The sequence below is a fragment of the Oncorhynchus kisutch genome, linkage group LG4 (genome assembly GCF_002021735.2).
Source record: "Oncorhynchus kisutch isolate 150728-3 linkage group LG4, Okis_V2, whole genome shotgun sequence".
NCBI classification, from domain to species: domain Eukaryota; kingdom Metazoa; phylum Chordata; class Actinopteri; order Salmoniformes; family Salmonidae; genus Oncorhynchus; species Oncorhynchus kisutch.
In genome coordinates, this window is record NC_034177.2 from 81,917,162 (window position 1) to 81,943,911 (window position 26,750).

General features: G+C 42.1%; 2 protein-coding genes across 7 annotated transcripts in view; both read left to right on the top strand.

Annotated features, from left to right (window-relative positions):
• The window catches only part of LOC109879062 (methylcytosine dioxygenase tet3-B-like), a 97,169-nt gene extending 92,655 nt beyond the window's left edge, over positions 1–4,514 (top strand). For 2 of the 3 annotated variants that reach the window (XM_031823789.1, XM_031823790.1), the window contains one exon: positions 92–4,514. In XM_031823789.1, coding sequence (XP_031679649.1) covers positions 92–1,266 — 1,175 coding nt within the window. In that variant the 3' untranslated portion in view covers positions 1,267–4,514. The remainder of the gene's footprint in view (positions 1–91) is intronic. The other variant, XM_031823791.1, reaches the window with a different exon arrangement.
• Positions 4,515–4,923: 409 nt separating this feature from the next.
• eif4e1c (eukaryotic translation initiation factor 4E family member 1c) lies at positions 4,924–25,268 on the top strand. 4 transcript variants are annotated; one of them, XM_020471254.2, is made up of 7 exons: positions 4,924–5,078; positions 6,507–6,607; positions 17,596–17,691; positions 18,074–18,137; positions 18,606–18,719; positions 19,095–19,234; positions 23,741–25,268. In XM_020471254.2, the coding sequence occupies exons 1-7, from the start codon at positions 5,046–5,048 to the stop codon at positions 23,853–23,855; spliced, it is 663 nt and encodes a 220-aa protein (XP_020326843.1). In that variant the 5' UTR covers positions 4,924–5,045; the 3' UTR covers positions 23,856–25,268. The 4 variants fall into 4 exon arrangements, with proteins under 4 accessions (XP_020326843.1, XP_031679654.1, XP_020326844.1 ...); XM_031823794.1 differs by having other exon boundaries at positions 4,999–5,078; positions 17,496–17,691; XM_020471255.2 differs by having other exon boundaries at positions 5,011–5,063.
• The last annotated feature ends 1,482 nt before the right edge of the window (positions 25,269–26,750 follow it).

Consider the following 26,750-nt stretch of genomic DNA (forward strand, 5'->3'; position numbering starts at 1 on the left):
TGATTTACTAATTGATAAATTGGTTGATTGATTTTCTGCATTTTTCTTACAATAAAATGCTTGATCCTGGGTTGTATATTTCACCTTCCAGGTTCCAAAAGCACTTCATCAGTTGATCAGTCCTCCTCATTCAAAGCAGAGCCTCAGTCCTTCTACAGCTCTTTCACACCAGGAAGTGTGGGTGCCTATGCTCCAGAGTCTAACTCCCCTAGCCCTTACCACCACAGCACTCCCACCTACCCCACTCCTCCAGGAAGATCCACCCCTGGGATGGAGGCTCTTTCCCCCCATCGTCCCGGCATGCCTTCCACCCAGTACGGATACAGAGGGCCACCAGGGGCCCAGTGCAATGGATCCCCCCTCCATTACAAGACAATGGGAGAGGATGTAAATGGTTACTCCCCAGGACTCATCAGAAAGCAGCTGGCGAAAACTGAGAGATGTGGGACACCTGGCGACTACCCCCCCAGGACGTTTAAAATGGAACCCAACGAGGTGCACTGCTCCCCTCTTGTCAGACCCCCCCACAGCCACAGTACTCCTCCTCCATCCTCCTTCTCCGCCCCCCTCCCCCACCCAGAGGGCCTCCACAGCAGACTCAACGGGCTCCCCGGGGTGGCGGAGGAGATCGGGGATGGGGTTAAAGGTCATGGAGGTCATGACCTCCCCCACTGTGCCACTCATCTCCCCCTTCAGGCCCCTCCCCCTCTCTTCCCCAACCCGGAAGAGGTCAAACAGGAACAGGAAGAGGTGTGGTCAGACAGCGAGCACAACTTCCTGGACAGTGACATTGGCGGGGTGGCGGTGGCTCCCTCCCACGGTTCCATTCTGATTGAGTGCGCACGCAGAGAGCTCCATGCCACCACCCCCATCCTCCGACCCGACCGCAGCCACCCCACCCGCATCTCCCTGGTCTTCTACCAGCACAAATCCCTCAACGAGCCTGACCATGGCCTGCACATGTGGGAGGCAAAGATGGCCCGGAGGGAGCGGGAGAGGGAGGAGGAGGCTGAGAGGATAGGGATGGGCCTGGACCTGGACCTGGAAGAGGTTAGCCCGGTCAAGGGGAAGGGGAAGAGGGGGAAGGGGGCCGGGGCTGAGAGTGTGGAGCCTGAGGAGGAGGTAGAAGAGGAGGGCCCGGAGGAGAAGAAAGGGGTGTTGAAGGTTCCGACCCGGCAGGCGGTGACCGTAGCGCGGGATGGGGTGGTCACTGTGTCCCCTTATGCTCTGACACAGGTCACGGGCCCCTACAACCGCTGGACATGATACTGTTATGTACACACACGTACACAGGCACACATTCACTCACAGACACAGACAGCGATTACATTTTAACACACACACCCCCCTGTGCTACTGCCTTACCTCAATCAACTTTACACTTCTAATCTCCTTTTTCTGTGTTATTTCATTGTGTTACTTTTTCCAAACGTATGTCTGTTTATTTTTGTTTCTCTTCGTCTCTGCTTTCAAAGTGATGAGGAAGAATATCATTTGTGGGTTTTTAACTGTGACTTTTAGTGTTTGATGATTTTTGGGGTCTGGTTTTTTCATGTAAAGAGATGGTGCTCAGAACCAATTTTAAATATGTTTTTAAACTGGTTTTAAATACAACTTGATTAATAAGAACAAACAAGATGTGATTATTTATTCTGACCATTTTTCAAAAACTATTTTTTTATTTTATTTCTTGATGCAAGCCTGTTTACTGCAATGTTGCTGTCATCCAGCATTTTACACTAGTAAACACTCATGTCAAGTCTCTATGGTCTTTGTTTCAGCCAAGAGTGCTCTTTTCACAAAAGGAGTTTTATCAATGATTGATCATGTAATGGTGCCATCTGTAGCAGCAACTTTCGATAAACACACCACATATTACACAGTATGTAAGACTAGACTACACACATTTACTCTAGTTTTATGTGAAAAAAATGTACCCATGTAGCATGGTGCTTTTCCTTCTCTTCCTGTTCCTCTATTGGTGGTCATGAAGGAACTTTACTACCTTGTTTTGGGCTGGATCGTTTTAGTCTTTTTGTTAAACGTACAGATAGATATATGATGACATATTGAAAAAGCACTTTTTTATTTTTCATAACTTGAAAAAGGTCCCGTTCCAATATGTACAGATAGAGAGATATATCCGACAGCTTGTTTGAAACCTTTTCGTTTTTTTGTTGTAGAATGATTTTATTCAACTATGAATTTGTAACATTATAAATTGCATATCAGTCTCACAAAAAAAAACTGGCTTACTAAGCAATTATGAAATGCTGCATATAAAGATTGTGTCAGATTATGGTGCTTGTTTTCAACGACACTTCATTTTTATGAATCTGGATAACTATGTACAGTACGTTCACTGAAGACCTGGGTTCAAATACATGTGTATTTGAGTATCTGGTATTTAAAATGCTTTTTTCTATGTATTTGAGTATTTTCTAAATACACAGCCCAAAATAAGTACTTTTCTTTGAATATTTTAATGGTTGATTGTAAAAAACAAATTGATAGTATTTTCAAATACTTATGTAAAATCATATTTTCAAATACCTGTGTTAAATGCATGGGAATGTATTTGCATCAGTGTATTGAGTATTTTCAAACACTTTCCAAATTTCCAGATGCAACTACTTGTCTTTTTAAATAATTACTTTGAATGTATGGGAAAGTAATTGAGATATTTGAAATAGTATTTTAACCCAGGTCTGGTTCACTGTCTGAACTTCCAGAGTGTTTTAAATAGGACTTGTCTGTTTTTGATACAGACACAGCTGAAAAGACCACATAAAACCTGTTCAGAAATGGTGACTATATTACTGTATGTTCTTACAGGCGCTGACAGCATTTCTATCCTCTCTTTTTAACTGACTAGGGCATTGATTGGCACTTATGTTTGTCCATATACTGGGTATAAATACATTATACAAGTGGAGAGAAAACCAACCAAATCCTTTGTTGTTTCTCATTGCCTCGTCTTTACTCTTTGGGTGAAGCTGCTCTGACAGAATAAAACACTCCTCAGATCATTTCAGCTGCTGTAACAGGGTTGAAATGTTGTTAAAAACGTTGTTTACATACCATTTACATAACTGTTTCACATGGTGTCTGAATGTGGCATACAGGGTTGGGGTTAACTCGTGTCATTTCAGAAAATAACGGTAATATTCAGAGAGAATTTTCCAATTCAACCTTATTCATTCAAATGAATTTGAAAATCCTGGATAGAAGGCTTTTGAAATAGAATCAACCTCAATGCTTGTGGCATACCGTTTCAGGGTCGAAATGTAGTTACTTTCTGATGGTGCTAACTCGTCAAAATGTGATGCTGCACTGACAAAGCCTGTGTTTATTCTAGGGGTGATGTTATGATGCTTTTTGCATGACTAGCATTTGCTGTTTCCCTTCTGGATGGGCATGCCATACCCTTGTGCTCTACCGTCTCTGTCCTGAATGCATTATGTACTACAGTACTTCAATCTTGTCACTGGTCAACTTGAGCAGAGGTACAGAGTAGCATCAATTCTCTGCATCTTTTCATCATAAGTTCTAGGTCTATCACGTATTGAGTCAGACAGTAGACCTCTGCAGTATACAGTATAAACCTGCTTTAATAGGGGGCAACCATGTAGGGTATTCATCAATGCTCACATTAGTCCATCATAACCATGTAAATATGGGCCCATTCACTAATACTGCAATTGATTAGGCATCTGTTGTATTGATCTGTCTCCGTATATGCTGGCTCTAATGCAGCTCAATGCAGATGAAGCACATTTCACTGGTGCTTTCATTTGAGTAATACACAGATCTGGATATATGTTTTTTTTATGTCTGTTTTTCTCTTTGTTTCTCAGGTGTGAGGTTGTTCATTTACCCAGGCTTCAACCCAACTAGGGCACACACAGTCTCCTAACACAACTCTCTTTCTTCCAATAATGTTGTCAACAGATTGACAAAGTCAAACCATATACTTAGATTTTTCCTCTGAGATAAATGTTGACACATAGATTGAATGCATTTTATACAAAGTAGCTGCAGTACATATATAGTCTATTACATTATATTGAATGTAGGCCGTTGCAAGTTAATAATGTGGTAGAAAACAGTCACTTTAAAATGTTTCCAGCTTTACATAAGACAGTTTGTAAGATAATAAACTTTTGTAATTGTTTCACTTGAAGATTTCTTGGTTCTACCATTATGTGTGACTTGAAAACTGTGGTAACCTACATGTACATCAAGGAGGAAAAACTAGCACCAGCATTTTAAAACTCAAAGGTTTTTATTGGAATAAAACTGTATAAAATACACATTTCATGTGGAACTGACAGTTTTACTGTACTATTCATGGTTTGTAGATAACAGTCTTGTTATTTTGCAACTGATTGACAAAATGACTGTACATAATAACTAAGGTGTATATCAGTTTGACAGTTTTGAGAAAATACTAAATTCAGCATTCCTGTCAATGGCTACCCCCTGGTGAAATAAAGATGTATTTATATTTTGGACTTGTTGTGTGTCTTTTTGCTTTATTGACAAGTGACTTCAAGGTATACAAACTATAATAGTGTGTGTGTGTGTGTGTGTGTGTGTGTGTGTGTGTGTGTGTGTGTGTGTGTGTGTGTGTGTGTGTGTGTGTGTGTGTGTGTGTGTGTGTGTGTGTGTGTGTGTGTGTGTGTGTGTGTGTGTGCGTGCAGTCTCAGGTGAACATAACAGATGGCAATACCCCTGATTAGAAATGTGTGTGTAGACCCTAAAGAATGTACTTTTGGGAATAGATGGTAACCAGTAGAACAAAAACGATAGCTTACCTTATTCCCCGGGTCCATTCCTTTGTCACAGTGTAGTGGAGACTTAAATATTTGTAGTATTATAGTTGGAATAAATAGTGATAATATACCTGCGTGCGAAAAGTCTACTGTCAGGGATAGCGGGCTTTCTGCCATTCACATGCTCTTGAACTAAAAAGGCTTCCGTATATTTTGGAGTGATTCGTGACGCACCAGCTCCGAACGGACAGGATCATTTCTACAGGCAAGATGGCGACTTCGGAGCCGGTAAGCGAGATCGAGGTATGTGGACATTTCACGAATAAAAACTGAATGTAGAACCCATCCTTTTTTTATTTGGTTAAGTTTCATCTTATAGGGTGTAAATCTACCAGGTTTTAACGGAATATTTTGCTCCAGGATCTGTGAAAGTGTGGGTGTCTGGTTCCAACATGCTCAGCAATGCTAGCGATGGATTTAGGGGGTGGCATTGGAGACTGTTGGCAGGGAGGGACTGGACATAGCTAGGTAGTTAATACTTGGTTCATTGAGTCAATACAATATACTACACTGTATGTATCCCTTCAAAACTATTGATCGTATTTGTGATTGGTTTTTATTTACACGATAAAAAAATGTGACATCTAGACACGTGTGTCTGTGCTGTGTTCGCCTTGCTAACTATAGCTAGCTGCCTGATGGCTAACGTTAACTAACTTTCTGCCATGGGGCTTGCTCATTTGAATCTGCACATATTTTGCACAAATTAACCTGTTTTGGGGCCAAATTGAATGAATTACTAGTTGTAACTAGTTAGCTAGCTAAATTGTTCCCAATTAGCTATACGACAATCGGACGTTATTAAATTAGCTAACTAGCAACTGTAGAAGTTAACGTTAAAAGTGATTTAGTTGGCTAGTTAACGTACTAGTGAGTCATCCAGTATACTGAAGTAGTTAGCTATCTTGGAATCAGCCCCATCCAGCAGGCGCATGACTTGCGGCGAATCAATGAATCAGAGATGAAGCATATGGACGGTCTAGCTAACTACTTAGGAGTTAGCTACAGAGTACTAGGTAGAGTTTCAATCACATGTGGCTCTCTAGTAGCTATTAGTAATGGCTAACTACACAAACGTTTGGCTTAGTCTCAGGTGAACAGAAAACGTAGCTAGCTAGCTAACCACATTGACAAAACAGAGCCGGCTAGCCATTGTCACCTCACATCACCTTGTTCTAGATCTTTCAATAGTGGAAGTCTAGATCTTCAGCATCTTCTACAGAGATGTTGGTAGATATTCAGTAGACATGTAGAGGCATTGTGTGTATCATTCAGTAGTAGAAATGGCAGAAATCCTAGTTTTGTCTTTATTCAAAACGTTAAAATGTAGCCCGACATGGATAGAATACATGTAGTATTGTTTGTCTGTAGTAGTTTTATTAAATGTAACCATTGTTTAACTAGGCAAGTCAGTTTAGACTTGTTCGGGAGCAGAATGACAGATTTTTACCTTGTCCGCTCGTGGATTCCATCTAGCAACCTTTCAGTTACTGGCCCAAAGCTTTAACCACTAGGCTACCTGCTGCCCCAGTTAGTTTCCATAATTATCCTTGATATTGATATGATTGTGTATGTTAGGAGCTATTGGCAGGATGGGTCTAAAGATGTCAGATTTCCTGCAAACAGCTGATATTGTACTGATGAATGTTTTTGCTGTGTCATCCCATCCAGAATGCACCTGAAACAGAAGAGCCCCAACCTGAAGTAATCCCCACTGCACCACCTGTGGTCACTGATTCTGAGCAGTACATCAAACACCCCCTGCAAAACAAGTATGGGTACAGTGTGTCTGTCTGCTTTTGTGCATTACAATTAGTAAATGAGACAACTTTTTGTGTGGTAGTCAGCACATGCAACAATCAGTAACACAGGTAGCCTGAAACATAGGCTATTACTTTGCAGAATACCAGCTTTATATAGTATAACAGATAGGATTAGAAAATATGTCTCCTCATTGAATCTACTCTGCCTGTGATTGCCATATTATTCACCATAGGTCAATACAGAGAGGGGCTCCTTACTCTGCCACTGTAGCCCATGACTCACTACAGTAGAACCTCCACCAAATAGCTGAGACCTTCTCTCTGACCCGGGTGCTGTGTAAGACTTGTATGTGACTTATATGTCTGTCCTGTAGATGTTTGGGCTGGAAGCAGTGCTTGTTTGGTACAATATTTCCACTTTGCTGACAACTGGCTGCTGATTACAACACATCTGCTGCTCAGCGTTGACACCAGGAGTATATTCATTAGGGGGAAACCGAGTGGGGGGGCGCTACCTGAATTTGTCCAATAGAAACTCGCTGCAAAACGCAATTGTTTGGACTAATGATTACATCCCTGGGGTACTGCAACAAAAACAAGAGTTTCTATTGAACAATTTCAGGTAGGTCCCTCCCTCTTTCGTTCTGTTGGCTTCCGTTTTGTTCCTAGTGAATAAACCCCAGGGTCATGTTCATTCATTAGATACCAAACGGAAGGGAAATGACAATCAGAACTGGACTTGTCCAATAAGAAACTAGGTTGTTTTTTTAAAGTTGCAAAACCTTTTAAAAATGTGTTGTTATTGTGTGCCTAAATTAACATAACCCAGATAGGGATACTAGGGTCACGCTCACTAGGCCTAAATGCTTTTAGGTCCTAGACCAGTGGATTTCAGATTCTATTCGCAGGGATTTTTCTGCCATTGACATCCTTGGGCAGGCCGCCTAAGCGTTATTTAGGGCCACCTATGTCCACAGTGTTTTATATATGTGTGTGTGTATATATACACATGAATGTGTGTGTATATATACACATGAATGTGTGTGTATATATACACATGAATGTGTGTGTGTGTGTGTGTATATATACACATGAATGCGTGTGTGTGTGTGTGTGTATATACACATGAATGCGTGTATGTGTATATATACACATGAATGCGTGTGTGTGTGTGTGTGTGTATATACACATGAATGCGTGTGTGTATATATACACATGAATGCGTGTGTGTATATATACACATGAATGCGTGTGTGTGTGTGTATATATACACATGAATGCGTGTGTGTGTGTGTATATATACACATGAATGCGTGTGTGTGTGTGTATATATACACATGAATGCGTGTGTGTGTATATATACACATGAATGCGTGTGTGTATATATACACATGAATGCGTGTGTATATATACACATGAATGCGTGTGTGTATATATACACATGAATGCGTGTGTGTGTATATATACACATGAATGCGTGTGTGTGTATATATACACATGAATGTGTGTGTGTGTGTATATATACACATGAATGTGTGTGTGTGTGTGTATATATACACATGAATGTGTGTGTGTGTGTGTATATATACACATGAATGTGTGTGTGTGTATATATACACATGAATGTGTGTGTGTGTGTATATATACACATGAATGTGTGTGTGTGTATATATACACATAATGTGTGTGTGTGTGTGTAATATATACACATGAAGGTGTGTGTGTGTGTATATATACACATGAATGTGTGTGTGTGTGTATATATACACATGAATGTGTGTTATGTGTGTGTGTGTATATATACACATGAATGTGTGTGTGTGTGTGTATATATACACATGAATGTGTGTGTGTGTGTGTGTATATACACATGAATGTGTGTGTGTATATATACACATGAATGTGTGTGTGTGTATATATACACATGAATGTGTGTGTGTGTATATACACATGAATGTGTGTGTGTGTATATACACATGAATGTGTGTGTGTGTATATATACACATGAATGTGTGTGTGTGTGTGTATATATATACACATGAATGTGTGTGTGTGTGTGTATATATATACACATGAATGTGTGTGTATATATATACACATGAATGTGTGTGTATATATATACACATGAATGTGTGTGTGTGTGTATATATATACACGTGAATGTGTGTGTATATATATACACGTGAATGTGTGTGTATATATATATACACATGAATGTGTGTGTATATATATATACACATGAGTGTGTGTATATATATACACATGAATGTGTGTGTATATATATATATATATATACACATGAATGTGTGTGTGTATATATATATATATATATACACATGAATGTGTGTGTATATATATATATACACATGAATGTGTGTGTGTATATATATATATACACATGAATGTGTGTGTGTGTGTATATATACACATGAATGTGTGTGTATATATACACATGAATGTGTGTGTGTGTGTATATATACACATGAATGTGTGTGTGTGTGTGTGTGTGTATATATACACATGAGTGTGTGTGTATATATACACATGAGTGTGTGTGTGTGTGTATATATACACATGAATGTGTGTATATATACACATGAATGTGTGTATATATACACATGAATGTGTGTATATATACACATGAATGCGTGTGTGTGTGTGTGTATATATACACATGAATGCGTGTGTGTGTGTATATATACACATGAATGCGTGTGTGTGTGTGTGTATATATACACATGAATGCGTGTGTGTGTATATATACACATGAATGCGCGTGTGTGTATATATACACATGAATGCGCGTGTGTGTGTATATATACACATGAATGCGCGTGTGTGTGTATATATACACATGAATGCGCGTGTGTGTGTATACATACACATGAATGCGCGTGTGTGTGTATACATACACATGAATGCGCGTGTGTGTGTATACATACACATGAATGCGCGTGTGTGTGTATACATACACATGAATGCGCGTGTGTGTGTATACATACACATGAATGCGTGTGTGTGTGTATACATACACATGAATGCGTGTGTGTGTGTATACATACACATGAATGCGTGTGTGTGTGTATACATACACATGAATGCGTGTGTGTGTGTATACATACACATGAATGCGTGTGTGTGTATACATACACATGAATGCGTGTGTGTGTGTATACATACACATGAATGCGTGTGTGTGTGTATACATACACATGAATGCGTGTGTGTGTGTATACATACACATGAATGCGTGTGTGTGTGTATACATACACATGAATGCGTGTGTGTGTGTATACATACACATGAATGCGTGTGTGTGTGTATACACATGAATGCGTGTGTGTGTGTATACATACACATGAATGCGTGTGTGTGTGTGTATACACATGAATGCGTGTGTGTGTGTGTATACACATGAATGCGTGTGTGTGTGTGTATACACATGAATGCGTGTGTGTGTGTGTATACACATGAATGCGTGTGTGTGTGTGTATACACATGAATGCGTGTGTATGTGTGTATACACATGAATGCGTGTGTGTGTGTGTATACACATGAATGCGTGTGTGTGTGTGTATACACATGGATGCGTGTGTGTGTGTGTATACACGGGTGCGTGTGTGTGTGTGTATACACATGAATGCGTGTGTGTGTGTGTATACACATGAATGCGTGTGTGTGTGTGTATACACATGAATGCGTGTGTGTGTGTGTATACACATGAATGTGTGTGTGTATACACATGAATGTGTGTGTGTGTGTATACACATGAATGCGTGTGTGTGTGTATACACATGAATGCCTGTGTGTGTGTATACACATGAATGCCTGTGTGTGTGTATACACATGAATGCCTGTGTGTGTGTATACACATGAATGCCTGTGTGTGTGTATACACATGAATGCCTGTGTGTGTGTATACACATGAATGCCTGTGTGTGTGTGTATACACATGAATGCCTGTGTGTGTATATACACATGAATGCCTGTGTGTGTATATACACATGAATGCCTGTGTGTGTATATACACATGAATGCCTGTGTGTGTATATACACATGAATGCCTGTGTGTGTATATACACATGAATGCCTGTGTGTGTATATACACATGAATGCCTGTGTGTGTATATACACATGAATGCCTGTGTGTGTATATACACATGAATGCCTGTGTGTGTATATACACATGAATGCCTGTGTGTGTATATACACATGAATGCCTGTGTGTGTATATACACATGAATGCCTGTGTGTGTATATACACATGACTGCCTGTGTGTGTATATACACATGACTGCCTGTGTGTGTATATACACATGACTGCCTGTGTGTGTATATACACATGACTGCCTGTGTGTGTATACACATGAATGCGTGTGTGTGTGTGTATATACACATGAATGCGTGTGTGTGTGTGTATATACACGTGTGTGTGTGTGTATATACACGTGTGTGTGTGTATATATACACGTGTGTGTGTGTGTGTATATATACACGTGTGTGTGTGTGTGTGTGTATATATACACGTGTGTGTGTGTGTGTATATATACACGTGTGTGTGTGTATATACACGTGTGTGTGTGTGTGTGTGTATATATACACGTGTGTGTGTGTGTGTGTATATACACGTGTGTGTGTGTGTATATACACGTGTGTGTGTGTATATATACACGTGTGTGTGTGTGTGTGTGTGTGTGTGTGTGTGTGTGTGTATACACGTGTGTGTGTGTGTATACACGTGAGTGTGTGTGTATACACGTGAATGTGTGTGTGTGTGTGTATACACGTGAATGTGTGTGTGTGTGTATACACGTGAATGTGTGTGTGTATACACGTGAATGTGTGTGTGTATACACGTGAATGTGTGTGTGTGTATACACGTGAATGTGTGTGTGTGTGTGTATACACGTGAATGTGTGTGTGTGTATACACGTGAATGTGTGTGTGTGTGTATACACGTGAATGTGTGTGTGTGTGTGTATACAGGTGAATGTGTGTGTGTGTGTATACACGTGAATGTGTGTGTGTATACAGGTGAATGTGTGTGTGTGTGTATACACGTGAATGTGTGTGTGTGTGTGTACACGTGAATGTGTGTGTACACGTGAATGTGTGTGTGTACACGTGAATGTGTGTGTGTACACGTGAATGTGTGTGTGTACACGTGAATGTGTGTGTGTACACGTGAATGTGTGTGTGTACACGTGAATGTGTGTGTGTACACGTGAATGTGTGTGTGTACACGTGAATGTGTGTGTATACACGTGAATGTGTGTGTATACACGTGAATGTGTGTGTATACACGTGAATGTGTGTGTATACACGTGAATGTGTGTGTATACACGTGAATGTGTGTGTATACACGTGAATGTGTGTGTATACACGTGAATGTGTGTGTATACACGTGAATGTGTGTGTATACACGTGAATGTGTGTGTATACACGTGAATGTGTGTGTATACACGTGAATGTGTGTGTATACACGTGAATGTGTGTGTGTATACACGTGAGTGTGTGTGTGTATACACGTGAGTGTGTGTGTGTATACACGTGAGTGTGTGTGTGTATACACGTGAGTGTGTGTGTGTATACACGTGAGTGTGTGTGTGTATACACGTGAGTGTGTGTGTGTATACACGTGAATGTGTGTGTGTGTGTATACACGTGAGTGTGTGTGTGTATACACGTGAATGTGTGTGTGTGTATATAATATACACTACCGGTCAAAAGTTTTAGAACACCTACTCATTCATTGGGTTTTCTTTATTTCTACTATTTGTAGAATCATAGTGTAGACATCAGAACTATGAAAACACATATGGAATCATGTAGTAACCAAAAAGTGTTGTTTAAAAAAAAATCGAAATATATTTGAGATTCTTCAATGGCGCCACCCTTTGTCTTGCTGACAGCTTTGCACACTCTTGGCATTCTCTCAACCAGCTTCACCTGGAATGCTTTTCCAACAGTCTTGAAGGAGTTTCCATGTATGCTGAGCATTTGTTGGCTTCTTTTCCTTCACTCTGCGGTCCGACTCATCCCAAACCATCTCAATTTGGTTGATGTCGGGGGATTGTGGAGGCCAGGTCATCTGATGCATCACTCTCTTCCTTGGTAAAATAGCCCTTACAGAGCCTGGAGGTGTGTTGGGTCATTGTCCTGTTGGAAAACAGCCCCACTAAGCCCAAACAAGATGGGATGGCATATCGCTGCAGAATGCTGTGATAGCCATGCTGGTTAAGTATGCCTTGAATTCTAAATAAATCACAGCCAGTGTCACCAGCAAAACACCATCTCCTCCATGCTTCACGGTGGGAAATATACATGCAGAGATAATCCGTTCACCCACACTGCATCTCACAAAGACAAGCGGTTGGAACCAAAAATCTCACATTTGGACTCCAGACCAAAGGACAAATTTCCAAATTGTCCATTGCTTGTGTTTCTTGGCCCAAGCAAGTCTTTTCTTCTTATTGGTGTCCTTTAGTAGTGGTTTCTTTGCAGCAATTTGACCATGAGGCTGGTAACTCTAATGAACTTATCCTCTGCATCAGAGGTAACTCTGGGTCTTCCGTTCCTGTGGTGGTCCTCATGAGAGACAGTTTCATCATAGCGCTTGATGTTTTTTGCGACTTCACTTGAATAAACTTTCAAAGTTCTCTACATTTTCCGTATTGACTAACTTTCATGCCTTAAAGTCAGTCTCTCCAGCATTCTGCAATCATATAATTCAATGCAAAATCAACCAATCAGCACATATTGTGAGACAGCGCAATTTTTACAAATTCCCGCTCTTTTTGCATGTAAAAGGGTCCAATCAAAAGCGGGTTTACTGCACTGTTAGCAATCCCCCTTGCTGTTTGTCTATTCACGTGCGAAGATGATAGGTGATTGTTGATGGCTGACAGGCGGTGCAATGAACAGAAGTCCATCTCATTTGCCAACAAAAATAACAGCTAAAAACCGTGCACAACAATATCCAAATGTTTTTTGGAAACGAGAGAAAGTCAACAATCAAGTCACTTCGAATCAGCAAAGCATATGAGAATGTCAGAACAGTTCCCACAGCAAGGACAGTTCACCATGACTGAAGTAGTAGCAAGGACGACTGGCAAGCGCTGAAAGAATCAAGGTGTGGCGTTTTACTCAAACTTTTACTCCGCTAACCTTGGCTTTAGTAGGGTGGTTGGCACTCTGCTCTCTCCAGTCCAACCTTGGCTTTAGTAGGGTGGTTGGCACTCTGCTCTCCCCAGTCTAACCTTGGCTTTAGTAGGGTGGTTGGCACTCTGCTCTCCCCAGTCTAACCTTGGCTTTAGTAGGGTGGTCGGCACTCTGCTCTCTCCAGTCTAACCTTGGCAGTTATGAAAACTTAAGACACTAAAGAGGCCTTTCTACTGACTCTGAAAAACACCAAAAGAAAGTTGCCCAGAGTCCCTGCTCATCTGCGTGAACGTGCCTTAGGCATGCTGCAAGGAGACATGAGGACTGCAGATGTGGCCAGAGCAAAAAATTGCAATGTCCGTACTGTGAGTCGCGTAAGACAGCACTACAGGGAGACGGGGCGGACAGCTGATCGTCCTAGCAGTGGTAGACCACGTGTAACAGCACCTGCACAGGATCGGTACATACGAACATCACAACTGTGGGACAGGTACAGGATGGCAACAACAACTGCCCGAGTTACACCAGGAACGCACAATCCCTCGATCAGTGCTCAGACTGTCCACAATAGGCTGAGAGAGGCTGGACTGAGGGCTTGTAGGCCTGTTGTAAGACAGGTCCTCCCCAGACATCACCGGCAACAACGTTGACTATGGGCACAAACCCACCGTTGCGGCACCAGACAGGACTGGTAAAAAGTGTTCTTTGCTGAAGAGTTGCAGTTTTGTCTCATCATGGGTGATGGTCGGATTAGCGTTTATCGTCAAAGGAATGAGCGTTACATCGAGGCCTGTACTCTGGAGAGGGATCAATTTGGAGGTGGAGGGTCTGTCATGGTCTGGGGCGGTGTGTCACAGTATCATCGGACTGAGATTGTTGTCATTGCAGGCAATCTCAACGCTGTGCGTTACAGGGAAGACGACATCCTCCCTTATGTGGTGCTCATCCTGATATGACCCTCCAGCATGACTATTCCACCAGCCATACTGCTTGTGCTGTGCGTGATTTCCTGCAAGACAGGAATGTCAGTGTTCTGCCATGGCCAGCGAAGAGCCCAGATCTCAATCCCATTGAGCACATCTGGGACCTGTTGGATTGGAGGGTGAGGGCTAGGGCCATTCCCCATAGAAATGTCCGGAAACTTGCAGGTGCCTTGGTGGAAGAGTGGGGTAACATCTCATAGCAAGAACTGGCAAATCTGGTGCAGTCCATGAGGAGGAGATTCACTGCAGTACTTAATGCAGCTGGTGGCTATTATTCTACAATGTGGAAATATAAAAAATATATATATATATTTAAAAAATTGATTGAGAACTAACAATCACCTAAATCAAAGATAGACAGGGAGATTTGAAAATTCCAAAAACAATGATTGATTTTTGTTATTATGTGTAAGCAAAATAACACAGCATTAGCCATGGAAAAATACATAGAATTGCAGGAAATTGGCTTTGAAACTGCAAAACATGCTCAGCTCCATGGAGATGTTTAGAATTGCAGGATATTCTACACTGCCAAGATGGGGGGACTCTAAAATTCAGCCATGCCTACTCCTCCTGCCACGCACACCACATAAGCCTCTTTTTGATCTACATTGGTTTTGGAGTTGGTACTTTTCAGCTCTCTGAATGTAACTTTGGGGTGGCATTACACCACCGCCAGAGAAAAAACAAGCCTTGCGCAACCTCTTCCTCCTGTTAATGTTTTTCTGGGTGATGCTAGGGACTAGACAGTCTGGAGTCTGTTGTAGGGAGTTCTGGACTTCAACACACTGTTTAGGGGTACGTGGCTCAACATCCCTTTAGTGTGGTCTTTTCTTCAGGACCCCAACAGCAGTAGAGACCACTTTACGTTAATTGACACATTAGTGTTTTTGTTTACACATGTCTATGACCTCAGCCTGGTTCATCAGACGAGTCACGCCACGCGTTTTCTCGTATCAACACTGGTGTTGTGTAATAATAACAACATGTTTCAGTCGGGCAACACTAGAGTGCTTCCTCTCTAGCCTACTTCTCTACTGATAGTCAGTGTGATAATTAACCACGGGGGACTTTTCAGGAAGACCAGGAGGGGCATGTGTATAAATTTAGTGTGGCGGGGGGCACAGGGTTCAGGCCATGCCCTATCCACCTCTCCATCCCTCCCTCCCCTACAACACTATGCTCTTCCTGGGAAAGGGATGATAGAATAATGGTAGGACTGGTGAACAATGGAAGACTGCCTGGTTCTGCTGTTCAACATCTTAGTGTAAGCATGTTACTTACACTTGCTGTTGTACACGATGGGGAAATGAATGCATAGGCAATAACATACAGTGCATTGGGAAAGTATTCAGACCCCTTGACTCCCATGTTTTGTTACATTACACAATTATTCTACAATGGATTCAATTGTTTTCTCCCCCTCAATCTATACACAATACCCCATAATGACAAAGATTTTTTTAAAATATAAATGTTTGCAAATGTATAAATAATAAACTGAAATATCACATTTACATAAGTATTCAGACCCTGTTGAATGACTTTCGGCAGCGATTACAGCCTCAAGTCTTTTTGGGCATGACACTACAAGCTTGGCACACCTGTATTTGGGGAGTTTCTCCCATTATTCTCTGCAGATCCTCTCAAGCTCTATCAGGTTGGATGGGGAGCGTCGCTGGGCCACTCAAGGATATTGAGACCCGAAGCCACTCCTGCATTGTCTTGGCTATGTTCTTAGGGTCGTTGTCCTGTTGGAAGGTGAACCTTTGCCCCAGTATAAGATCCTGAGTGCTCTTGAACTGGTTTTTATCAAGGATCTCTCTGAACTTTGCTCCGTTCATCGTTCCCTCAATCTTGTCTAGTTTCCTAGTCCCTGCTGCTGAAAAACATCAACACAGCATGATACTGCCACCACCATGCTTCACCGTAGGGATGGGGCCAGGTTTCCTCCAGACATGCCGCTTGGCTTTCAGGTGAAAGCGTTCGATCTTGGTTTCATTAGAGCAGAAAATCTTGTTTGTCATGGTCTGAGGGGCTTTAGGTGCCTTTTGGCAAACTCTAAGTGGGCTGTTCTGTGCCTTTTACTGAGTGACTTCTGTCTGGCCACTATCATAAAGGCCTGCTGCAGAGATGGTTGTCCTTCTGGAAGGTTCTCCTATCTCCACAGAGGAACTTTTGAGCTCTGTCAAAGTGACCATTGGGTTCTTGATCACCTCCCTGACCAAGGCCCTTCTCCCCAGATTGTTCAGTTTGGCTGGGTGGCCAGCTCTAGGAAGGGACTTTGGTTCCAAACTTCTTCCATTTAAGAATGGATTTTTATAGGCAGAGCAACATGACATCAACCTTCCATACCTTAACCTTCCTTATCCTACCCGTTAAGTGGTTGCTATGGAAATCTTTATAGTTTATTTGCTGTATGTTGTGTGGAACGGACTGTTGGACGCGTCATTGATTGTAGGTCTCCTGTTGGACGCGTCATTGATTGTAGGTCTCCTGTTGGACGCGTCATTGATTGTAGGTCTCCTGTTGGACGCGTCATTGATTGTAGGTCTGCTGTTGGACGCGTCATTGATTGTAGGTCTGCTGTTGGACGCGTCATTGATTGTAGGTCTGCTGTTGGACGCGTCATTACATTTGCTGTTATGTTAGAATTTAGCCCTGGTTTGGCTGATGTGTATCAATTCATGCATTTCCATAACTGTTACTGCTGTTGATATGCAGACCGACACATTGACTGGTCACTCTGGAAGTTGCAGATGGTAAGATTTGCCCACTAAAGACAAATAGAAGCCTCTGTCTGCGGACCGGGGAGTGCGATGGGGAATCTATGACTGTGTCCTCTCACTTCAGATGGGCCCTGTGGTACTTCAAAAATGACAAGAGCAAAAGCTGGACAGAGAACCTCCGTCTCATCGCAAAGTTTGACACAGTGGAAGACTTCTGGGCGTGAGTACTCTCCCTTTCTCTCTGCTACTCTTCCTCCTCCTCCCTCCTAATCCACATCACCACCCCTTATTCTACCTCTCCATCCTATGGCATCATCATGACAATCAGTGTTGAAAAAAGGGGCCATTTCCTGTTTAGCAGAGCAGAATGTTCATTTGCAGCTAGAAATTATTTATAAAGAATGGACATTTTAACTGGCAGTTCTATGCCATGTATTGCTATCTGTGCCCTGAATGTTGTGCCTCATGACTTCTCTCCAAAATCAAAATGGAGAATGGCATGGAACTATTGATTGTCTCACTATCATTTTATAATCATAGTGTCTAATATTATTTTATCTGTAGGCCTGTGTTTAAGTGTGTTTCTTGGTTGTGTGTTGTAGATTATATAACCACATACAGCAGCCCAGTAAGTTAGGCTTCGGCTGTGACTACTGCTTATTTAAGGTAAGTGAACATCTGAAACCAACAGTATCCTATCAGAGGACATGTCGCTCTTCTGTACGTTGTCAAGTTAATGATGTTGAATGAAGACATAAAGCCCCTCTGAGTAGAACTGATGATCTAGGACAGTGTTTCCCGAACTCTGCCCTCGGGACCCCAAGGGGGGGGTGCCCATTTTTGTTTTTGCCCTAACACTGGACAGCTGATTTAAATGATCAACACTTGATGATTAGTTGATTATTTGAATCAGTTGTGTCGTTCTTTCGCAAAAACATGCACCCTGGGGGGCCAGAACAGAGTTTGGGAAACCCTGATCTAGGATCAGGTCCCCCTTATCCTTTTAATGTTTTTCATTATGGTCTAAAATGCTAAACTGATCCTAGATACTGTAATACGCTTCATGAATACGGACCCAGGGTGTACGTTGGGGGTCAAGTTGTGAGCTAACGTTCCTCCACCACTGTGTGTCAGGATGGGGTAAAGCCTATGTGGGAGGATGACAAGAACAAGCTGGGTGGGAGGTGGCTGATGACCCTCAGCAAACAGCAGAGACAAATCGACCTTGACCGCTACTGGATGGAGACAGTAAGTATCATTATCCCTGAACCAGGGTCCTGTTCATTTGGCAGCAAACGGAACCGAAGGAAAGGCTCATTTTTGTTTTCCATTGCAAAATGTTTTTGAATGTTTCCAGTCGTGTACCCTAATGAATTTGACCCTGGGCTGTGTAGTATTCATTAGGGCACAACAAAAACATTGCAATGGTCCAGGTAGAGCCTCCATCTTTCAGTCAGTTTTCCTCGCTTTGATGAACACAACCCTCCTGCAACTCTTCATGACTATACTATCAGAGTATTGTATAATCTTCTGTTAAGGATGGGTTGCTGGACAGTGAATTAACGGGTAAATAACATGTTATTTAATCTCGAGTATTGTGTACTTGATTTGTGTGTGTTGCAGCTGTTGTGTTTAATTGGCGAGTCGTTTGATGAGGCCAGTGAAGACGTGTGTGGAGCGGTGGTCAACGTCAGACCCAAGGGAGATAAAATATCCATCTGGACTGGGAACTGTCAGAACAAGGAAGCCATCGTGGCGATAGGGTAGGTTCACATCTCTTTCCTTTTGTCCATTGGGTAAAAGTTCATCCTCCACTCCTCCGTCACCAAATGTAGGCGTGTGGCAGTTTGGAAATTCATCCTATCCTCAATTGCCTCCTCCAGTGGAAGATTCTCAAGTGTATCTACACCGAAGAGGGTTCTTTAATTCAGCCACACCCCCTTTAAAACAGGTGTTGATTTAACATTTACTTTTCAGTCATTTAGCAGACACTCTTATCCAGAGCGACCTACAGTGCGTTCTTCTTAAGATAACAAACCAGGTGAGAGAGCCAAGAGACTAGAGGTGGCAGAACGGAGTGCTTGGGTTGGTGTAGGGTTTGAGCATACCCTGAAGGTAGGGAGGGGCAGTGCCCCTTGCTGTTCCGTAGGCAAGCACCAGTCTTGTAGTGGATGCGAGCTTCGACTGGAAGCCAGTGGAGTGTGCAGAGGAGAGGGGTGACATGGGAGAACTTGGGAAGGTTGAACACCAGGTGGGCTAGAGGAGAAAAGCACACGTTTAAAAATAACGACATGCTACTTCTGGTTTTATTAAATATAAAAATAAAATAGCATGTCTTCAGGCAAATTACATTTACAGGGTGGAATCCCAAAATACATGTAAAAAGAAAGGTAGCTAGTTGTATGTATACGTGTGTGTATATATAATGTATGTATATATATATTTTGCTCAGAAAAATAAAGGGAACACTGAAATAACACATCCTAGATCTGAATGAATGAAATATTCTTATTAAATATTTTTTTTCTTTACATAGTTGAATGTGCTGACAACAAAATCACACACAAATGGAAATCAAATTTATCAACCCATGGCGGTCAGGATTTGGAGTCACACTCAAAATTAAAGTGGAAAACCACACTACAGGCTGATCCAATCTTGATGTAATGTCCTTAAAACAAGTCAAAATGAGGCTCAGTAGTGTGTGTGGCCTCGATGTGCCTGTATGACCTCCCTACAACGCCTGGGCATGCTCCTGATGACGTGGCGGATGGTCTCCTGAGGGATCTCCTCCCAGACCTGGACTAAAGCATCTGCCAACTCCTGGACAGTCTGTGGTGCAACGTGGCGTTGGTGGATGGAGCGAGACATGATGTCCCAGATGTGCTCAATTGGATTCTGGTCTGGGGAACGGGCGGGCCAGTCCATAGCATCACTGCCTTCCTCTTGCAGGAACTGCTGGCACATGAGGTCTAGCATTGTCTTGCATTAGGAGGAACCCGGGGCCAATCGCACCAGCATATGGTCTCACAAGGGGTCTGAGGATCTCATCTCGGTACCTAATGGCAGTCAGGCTACCTCTGGCGAGCACATGGAGGGCTGTGCGGCCCCCCAAAGAAATGCCACCCCACACCATGACTGACCCACCGCCAAACCGGTCATGCTGGAGGATGTTGCAGGCAGCAGAACATTCTCCACGGCGTCTCCAGACTGTCACGTCTGTCACATTTGCTCAGTGTGAACCTGCTTTCATCTGTGAAGAGCACAGGGCGCCAGTGGCGAATTTGCCAATCTTGGTGTTCTCTGGCAAATGCCAAACATTTGGGCTGTAAGCACAACCCCCACCTGTGGACGTCGGGCCCTTATACCACCCTCATGGAGTCTGTTTCTGACCGTTTGAGCAGACACATGCACATTTGTGGCCTGCTGGGGGTCATTTTGCAGGGCTCTGGCAGTGCTCCTCCTTGCACAAAGGCGGAGGTAGCGGTCCTGCTGCTGGGTTGTTGCCGTCCTACGGCCTCCTCCACGTCTCCTGATGTACTGGCCTGTCTCCTGGTAGCGCCTCCATGCTCTGGACACTACGCTGGCAGACACAGCAAACCTTGCCACAGCTTGCATTGATGTGCCATCCTGGATGAGCTGCACTACCTCAGCCACTTGTGTGGGTTGTAGACTCCGTCTCATGCTACCACTAGAGTGAAAGCACTGCCAGCATTCAAAAGTGACCAAAACATCAGCCAGGAAGCATAGGAACTGAGAAGTGGTTATCACCTGCAGAACCACTCCTTTATTGGGGGTGTCTTGCTAATTGCCTATAATTTCCACCTGTTGTCTACTCCATTTGCACAACAGCATGTGAAATTGATTGTCAATCAGTGTTGCTTCCTAAGTGGACAGTTTGATTTCACAGAAGTGTGATTGACTTGGAGTTACATTGTGTTGTTTAAGTGTTCCCTTTATTTTTTTGAGCAGTATATATAGTGTGTGTATGTGTATATACACACACGACACACATACATATATAAACATATCTACATTTGCATATGTATATACAATGTGTGTTTATATAATATAAATGTGTGTGTGTAAATTTGTGTTTATGTGTGTGTTTATTTACCTTTTATTTAACTAGGCAAGTCAGTTAAGAACAAATTCTTATTTTCAATGACTGCCTAGGAACAGTGGGTTAACTGCCTTGTTCAGGGGCAGAATGACAGATTTGTACCTTGTCAGCTCGGAGGTTTGAACTTGCAGCCTTCCGGTTACTAGTCCAACGCTCTAACCACTAATGTGTATATGTGTGTGTGTGTGTATACAGGGCCTTGCGAAAGTATTCGGCCCCCTTGAACTTTGCGACCTTTTGCCACATTTCAGGCTTCAAACATAAAGATATAAAACTGTATTTTTTTGTGAAGAATCAACAACAAGTGGGACACAATAATGAAGTGGAACGACATTGGATATTTCAAACTTTTTTAACAAATCAAAAACTGAAAAATTGGGTGTGCAAATTTATTCAGCCCCCTTAAGTTAATACTTTGTAGCGCCACCTTTTGCTGCGATTACAGCTGTAAGTCGCTTGGGGTATGTCTCTATCAGTTTTGCACATCGAGAGACTGAAATTTTTTCCCATTCCTCCTTGCAAAACAGCTAGAGCTCAGTGAGGTTGGATGGAGAGCATTTGTGAACAGCAGTTTTCAGGTCTTTCCACAGATTCTCGATTGGATTCAGGTCTGGACTTTGACTTGGCCATTCTAACACCTGGATATGTTTATTTTTGAACCATTCCATTGTAGATTTTGCTTTATGTTTTGGATCATTGTCTTGTTGGAAGACAAATCTCCGTCCCAGTCTCAGGTCTTTTGCAGACTCCATCAGGTTTTCTTCCAGAATGGTCCTGTATTTGGCTCCATCCATCTTCCCATCAATTTTAACCATCTTCCCTGTCCCTGCTGAAGAAAAGCAGGCCCAAACCATGATGCTGCCACCACCATGTTTGACAGTGGGGATGGTGTATTCAGGGTGATGAGCTGTGTTGCTTTTACGCCAAACATAACGTTTTGCATTGTTGCCAAAAAGTTCAATTTTGGTTTCATCTGACCAGAGCACCTTCTTCCACATGTTTGGTGTGTCTCCCAGGTGGCTTGTGGCAAACTTTAAACGACACTTTTTATGGATATCTTTAAGAAATGGCTTTCTTCTTGCCACTCTTCCATAAAGGCCAGATTTGTGCAATATACGACTGATTGTTGTCCTATGGACAGAGTCTCCCACCTCAGCTGTAGATCTCTGCAGTTCATCCAGAGTGATCATGGGCCTCTTGGCTGCATCTCTGATCAGTCTTCTCCTTGTATGAGCTGAAAGTTTAGAGGGACAGCCAGGTCTTGGTAGATTTGCAGTGGTCTGATACTCCTTCCATTTCAATATTATCGCTTGCACAGTGCTCCTTGGGATGTTTAATGTTCTTTTTGTATCCAAATCCGGCTTTAAACTTCTTCACAACAGTATCTCGGACCTGCCTGGTGTGTTCCTTGTTCTTCATGATGCTCTGAATGACCTGCAGAGAGCTTGGACCAAAGTAACAGTCTACCAGATGAAAAGTGGCTGGGTCTTTCAGCATGACAATGATCCCAAACACACCAGCAACGAAGGAGTGGCTTCGTAAGAAGCATTTCAAGGTCCTGGAGTGGCCTAGCCAATCTCCAGATCTCAACCTCGTAGAAAATCTTTGGAGGGAGTTGAAAGTCTGTGTTGCCCAGCAACAGCCCCAAAACATCACTGCTCTAGAAGGGATCTGCATGGAGGAATGGGCCAAAATACATGTGTGAGAACCTTGTGAAGTCTTACAGAAAACGTTTGACCTCTGTCATTGCCAACGAAGGGTATATAACAAAGTATTGAGAAACTTTTGTCATTGACCAAATACTTGTTTTCCACCATAATTTGCAAATATATTCATTAAAATTTGTCTGTCATAGTTGAAGTGTGCCTATGATGAAAATTACAGGTCCCTCATCTTTTTAAGTAGGAGAACTTGCACAATTGGTGGCTGACTAAATACTTTTTTTGCCCCACTGTATATCTATGTATATACATCATTGTGTATATATATGTATAAACATATATTTACATATGTATATATGTGTGTGTGTATACTCCTACATCACTGCAATGTTTCTAGCTCACCACTAGGTGGTGACAATTCGTGTAAGACTGTAATGAGAACCTATTCATCATTCCCTCTTTTTCTCTCATCTCTCTCTCTCCAGACAACAGTATAAAGAGCGCCTGAGTATCCCCATCAAGCTCCTGATTGGCTACCAGTCGCATGACGACACGTCTAGCAAGAGTGGTTCCACCACAAAGAACATGTACTCAGTCTGATCAACAACACCCCACCCCCAACTCAACTACAAACCCACTAGAGCTGGGCGATATGGACCAAAATCCATATCACGATAAATTGACTGAATTCACGATAAATTGAATGATAAGTTTATAACATTAATGTGCACCACAGTTATTTTTTTATATTACCCCTACAACTACTACTACTACTACTACTACTACTTTGAATGTTGTTGCTATCAATTGTCCCATTAATAGTCACCCATATTATATTTGAAACTTCACATTTCTCTAGTAGGGTCCTATGGGTAATGAACGATATCAGCCAAATGTCCACAATAAGTGGTCAGTGTTGATACTTTTCAGTTTATCGTCCCAGCTCACTGCATCACCAACACATTCATACTTTTCAGTTGTCAACTACTGTTAGTGTCCTTCCTCTTTACAGACGAGAGAATTGTTCAAACGTGTACAAAGTTAGGGCCGCCTCCCTGACACCTGATTGTCCGGCTGGCTAAATGACGTATCTTGTACAGAAGAAAAGGAGAACAGCTGAAGCTGTTGGGATTTGAGCTAGAAGATCTTAAATAAATGACTTAATTTTAGAATTGGTGAGTATATGTGAATAATAATGCCAGTGGCTCCCCCCCTACTTGTGTAGCTGGGAGAAGATGTTGTTTAAGGCCTGGTTAAAACACTTTCCTTTGCTGTAAACCCAATTCCTTTTCTCATGCAGAGTTTACTATCACTTTCTGTTATGAAAAGCGTTTCTCATCAACCACCCAGGATAGGAAAAAGACCAGATTAATTTACTCAGATTTTAAAGGGCAGCCAGCATTTTAACCTGCTTTACCTGGAGGTGTTTAGCATGATAAGGGATTGCAGATGCACCTGCTACAGAAAAGACAACAGTATCAAAAAAGAAAAATGTTTGTAAAGAATAGTATTGGTCACATGGTCTTAAGTGTGAACATTTTGGAAGAAAGACCAAAGTTCCAGCCATGCTGGGATTGAGGATTGTTTGCTTGTAAAACTTTTTTCCTCCCCCCTTTCCCTATTTATTTATGATATATCCATTTGAGGTTAAACTACTTAGTTGGAGGGCAACCATAAAAAAAAACTACATTTCCCTACACTCTTTTTTTTCTGTTTGGTTTTTTGTTATTGAGGATGTTAATGACATGGACTACTGCTTAATATAGAACCTTTTTTACAGTGTATCATAGCAAGTAAAGATGCCTGGACAAGTTTTAGGTCTGCCTCACCGTTTTCTTCCTAAGAAAAACTGTAACATTTCACACTACTCTCTGGGGCTGGTGCGAGTGGAGAAGAAAGGATATCTTCCTCTCTATCCATCGTTAAATGATTTTGCTCATAATGTATCTTAATGTATATTACCTTCTTTCAAGTAAAGGTTAAGTGCTTTGCATTAAAACCAGAACCACGCCATCTCCTTTCCTGTGTTGTCAGTTTAGCATCACTTTCTGTAGGGTTACAGTGGTGTGTTCAATATGCAGATAATGCACCGATCAGCTCTGAATAGGTCATCACTTTCTGTAGGGTTACAGTGGTGTGTTCAATATGCAGATAATGCACCGATCAGCTCTGAATAGGTCATCACTTTCTGTAGGGTTACAGTGGTGTGTTCAATATGCAGATAATGCACCGATCAGCTCTGAATAGGTCATCACTTTCTGTAGGGTTACAGTGGTGTGTTCAATATGCAGATAATGCACCGATCAGCTCTGAATAGGTCATCACTTTCTGTAGGGTTACAGTGGTGTGTTCAATATGCAGATAATGCACCGATCAGCTCTGAATAGGTCATCACTTTCTGTAGGGTTACAGTGGTGTGTTCAATATGCAGATAATGCACCGATCAGCTCTGAATAGGTCATCACTTTCTGTAGGGTTACAGTGGTGTGTTCAATATGCAGATAATGCACCGATCAGCTCTGAATAGGTCATCAGCTCAAAGCCTGGAGAAGTGTTTAATAACATCTTAGGAACCCTGCTGTTTGAACGTCATATAATCTTCCTGTAAAATGCACAGAATCTGTGTCTCTGAAACACACCCAGTATCGACACTTGCTCTGTGTTGAAATCCTTAGCCCCTCCTACTTGTAGCTCTCCAAGGATTAGATTTAGTATGATTTCCCGGGTGGATTTCATTGTTGCCATATTGCTTACACACCTATCTAAACATGTTTCACCTAAACAAGTCCCTAGGTACTAGGGGCTCGTTTAGAATTCAGTGGTGAGTTAAAGGGTATTTTCAGATGCACCTTTTTTTTTCAAGATGGTCAAATTCTTAGTTGCCTAAAGGAGACTCGTGAACCAGATCAACATGATGCTGCATAACCATAATCTGTACTAAAATATGTTTCTATAATGCACCCTTTGTACATAGCAGGCAAAATAACATCAAGTAATCCTCAATCAGTGCACACACCCAAGTCCTTATTCCTTCCAAGCCCCCTACATTCATACAGCTATCAGTCCAAGGCTAGAGTCAACAACACTATGACGAGGTTTCCCAAACATCTCTGGTTCAAACCACCTGAGTTACCTGTTGATCTACAGTACACACTTGTCCTTATGCAAATACCGCCTGGGAGCCAACGCCTGGCAACACCCCACAATGCCTACTGTCTGAACTTAACACCACTGATATGAGTCACACCTGTCTTCTAAGAACCCTTAACTGTTCCAGAGGTATGCTTTTGTTTTTTACGTTGTGTTTGCACATTTCCTCAGACAGTTGAGCGAGTGTGAAGAGACATCGGTGTTTGTTTCCACATCTTGCCACTTATGAGTGAGGCACGGGTGATGTTTTTGTGAATGCAACAAACTCCCCTGCCTTGCAACATTCCTTATACAGTATCAGGGTTGACCCCCAACCCACAGTATATCTCAGGAACGACTAGAATT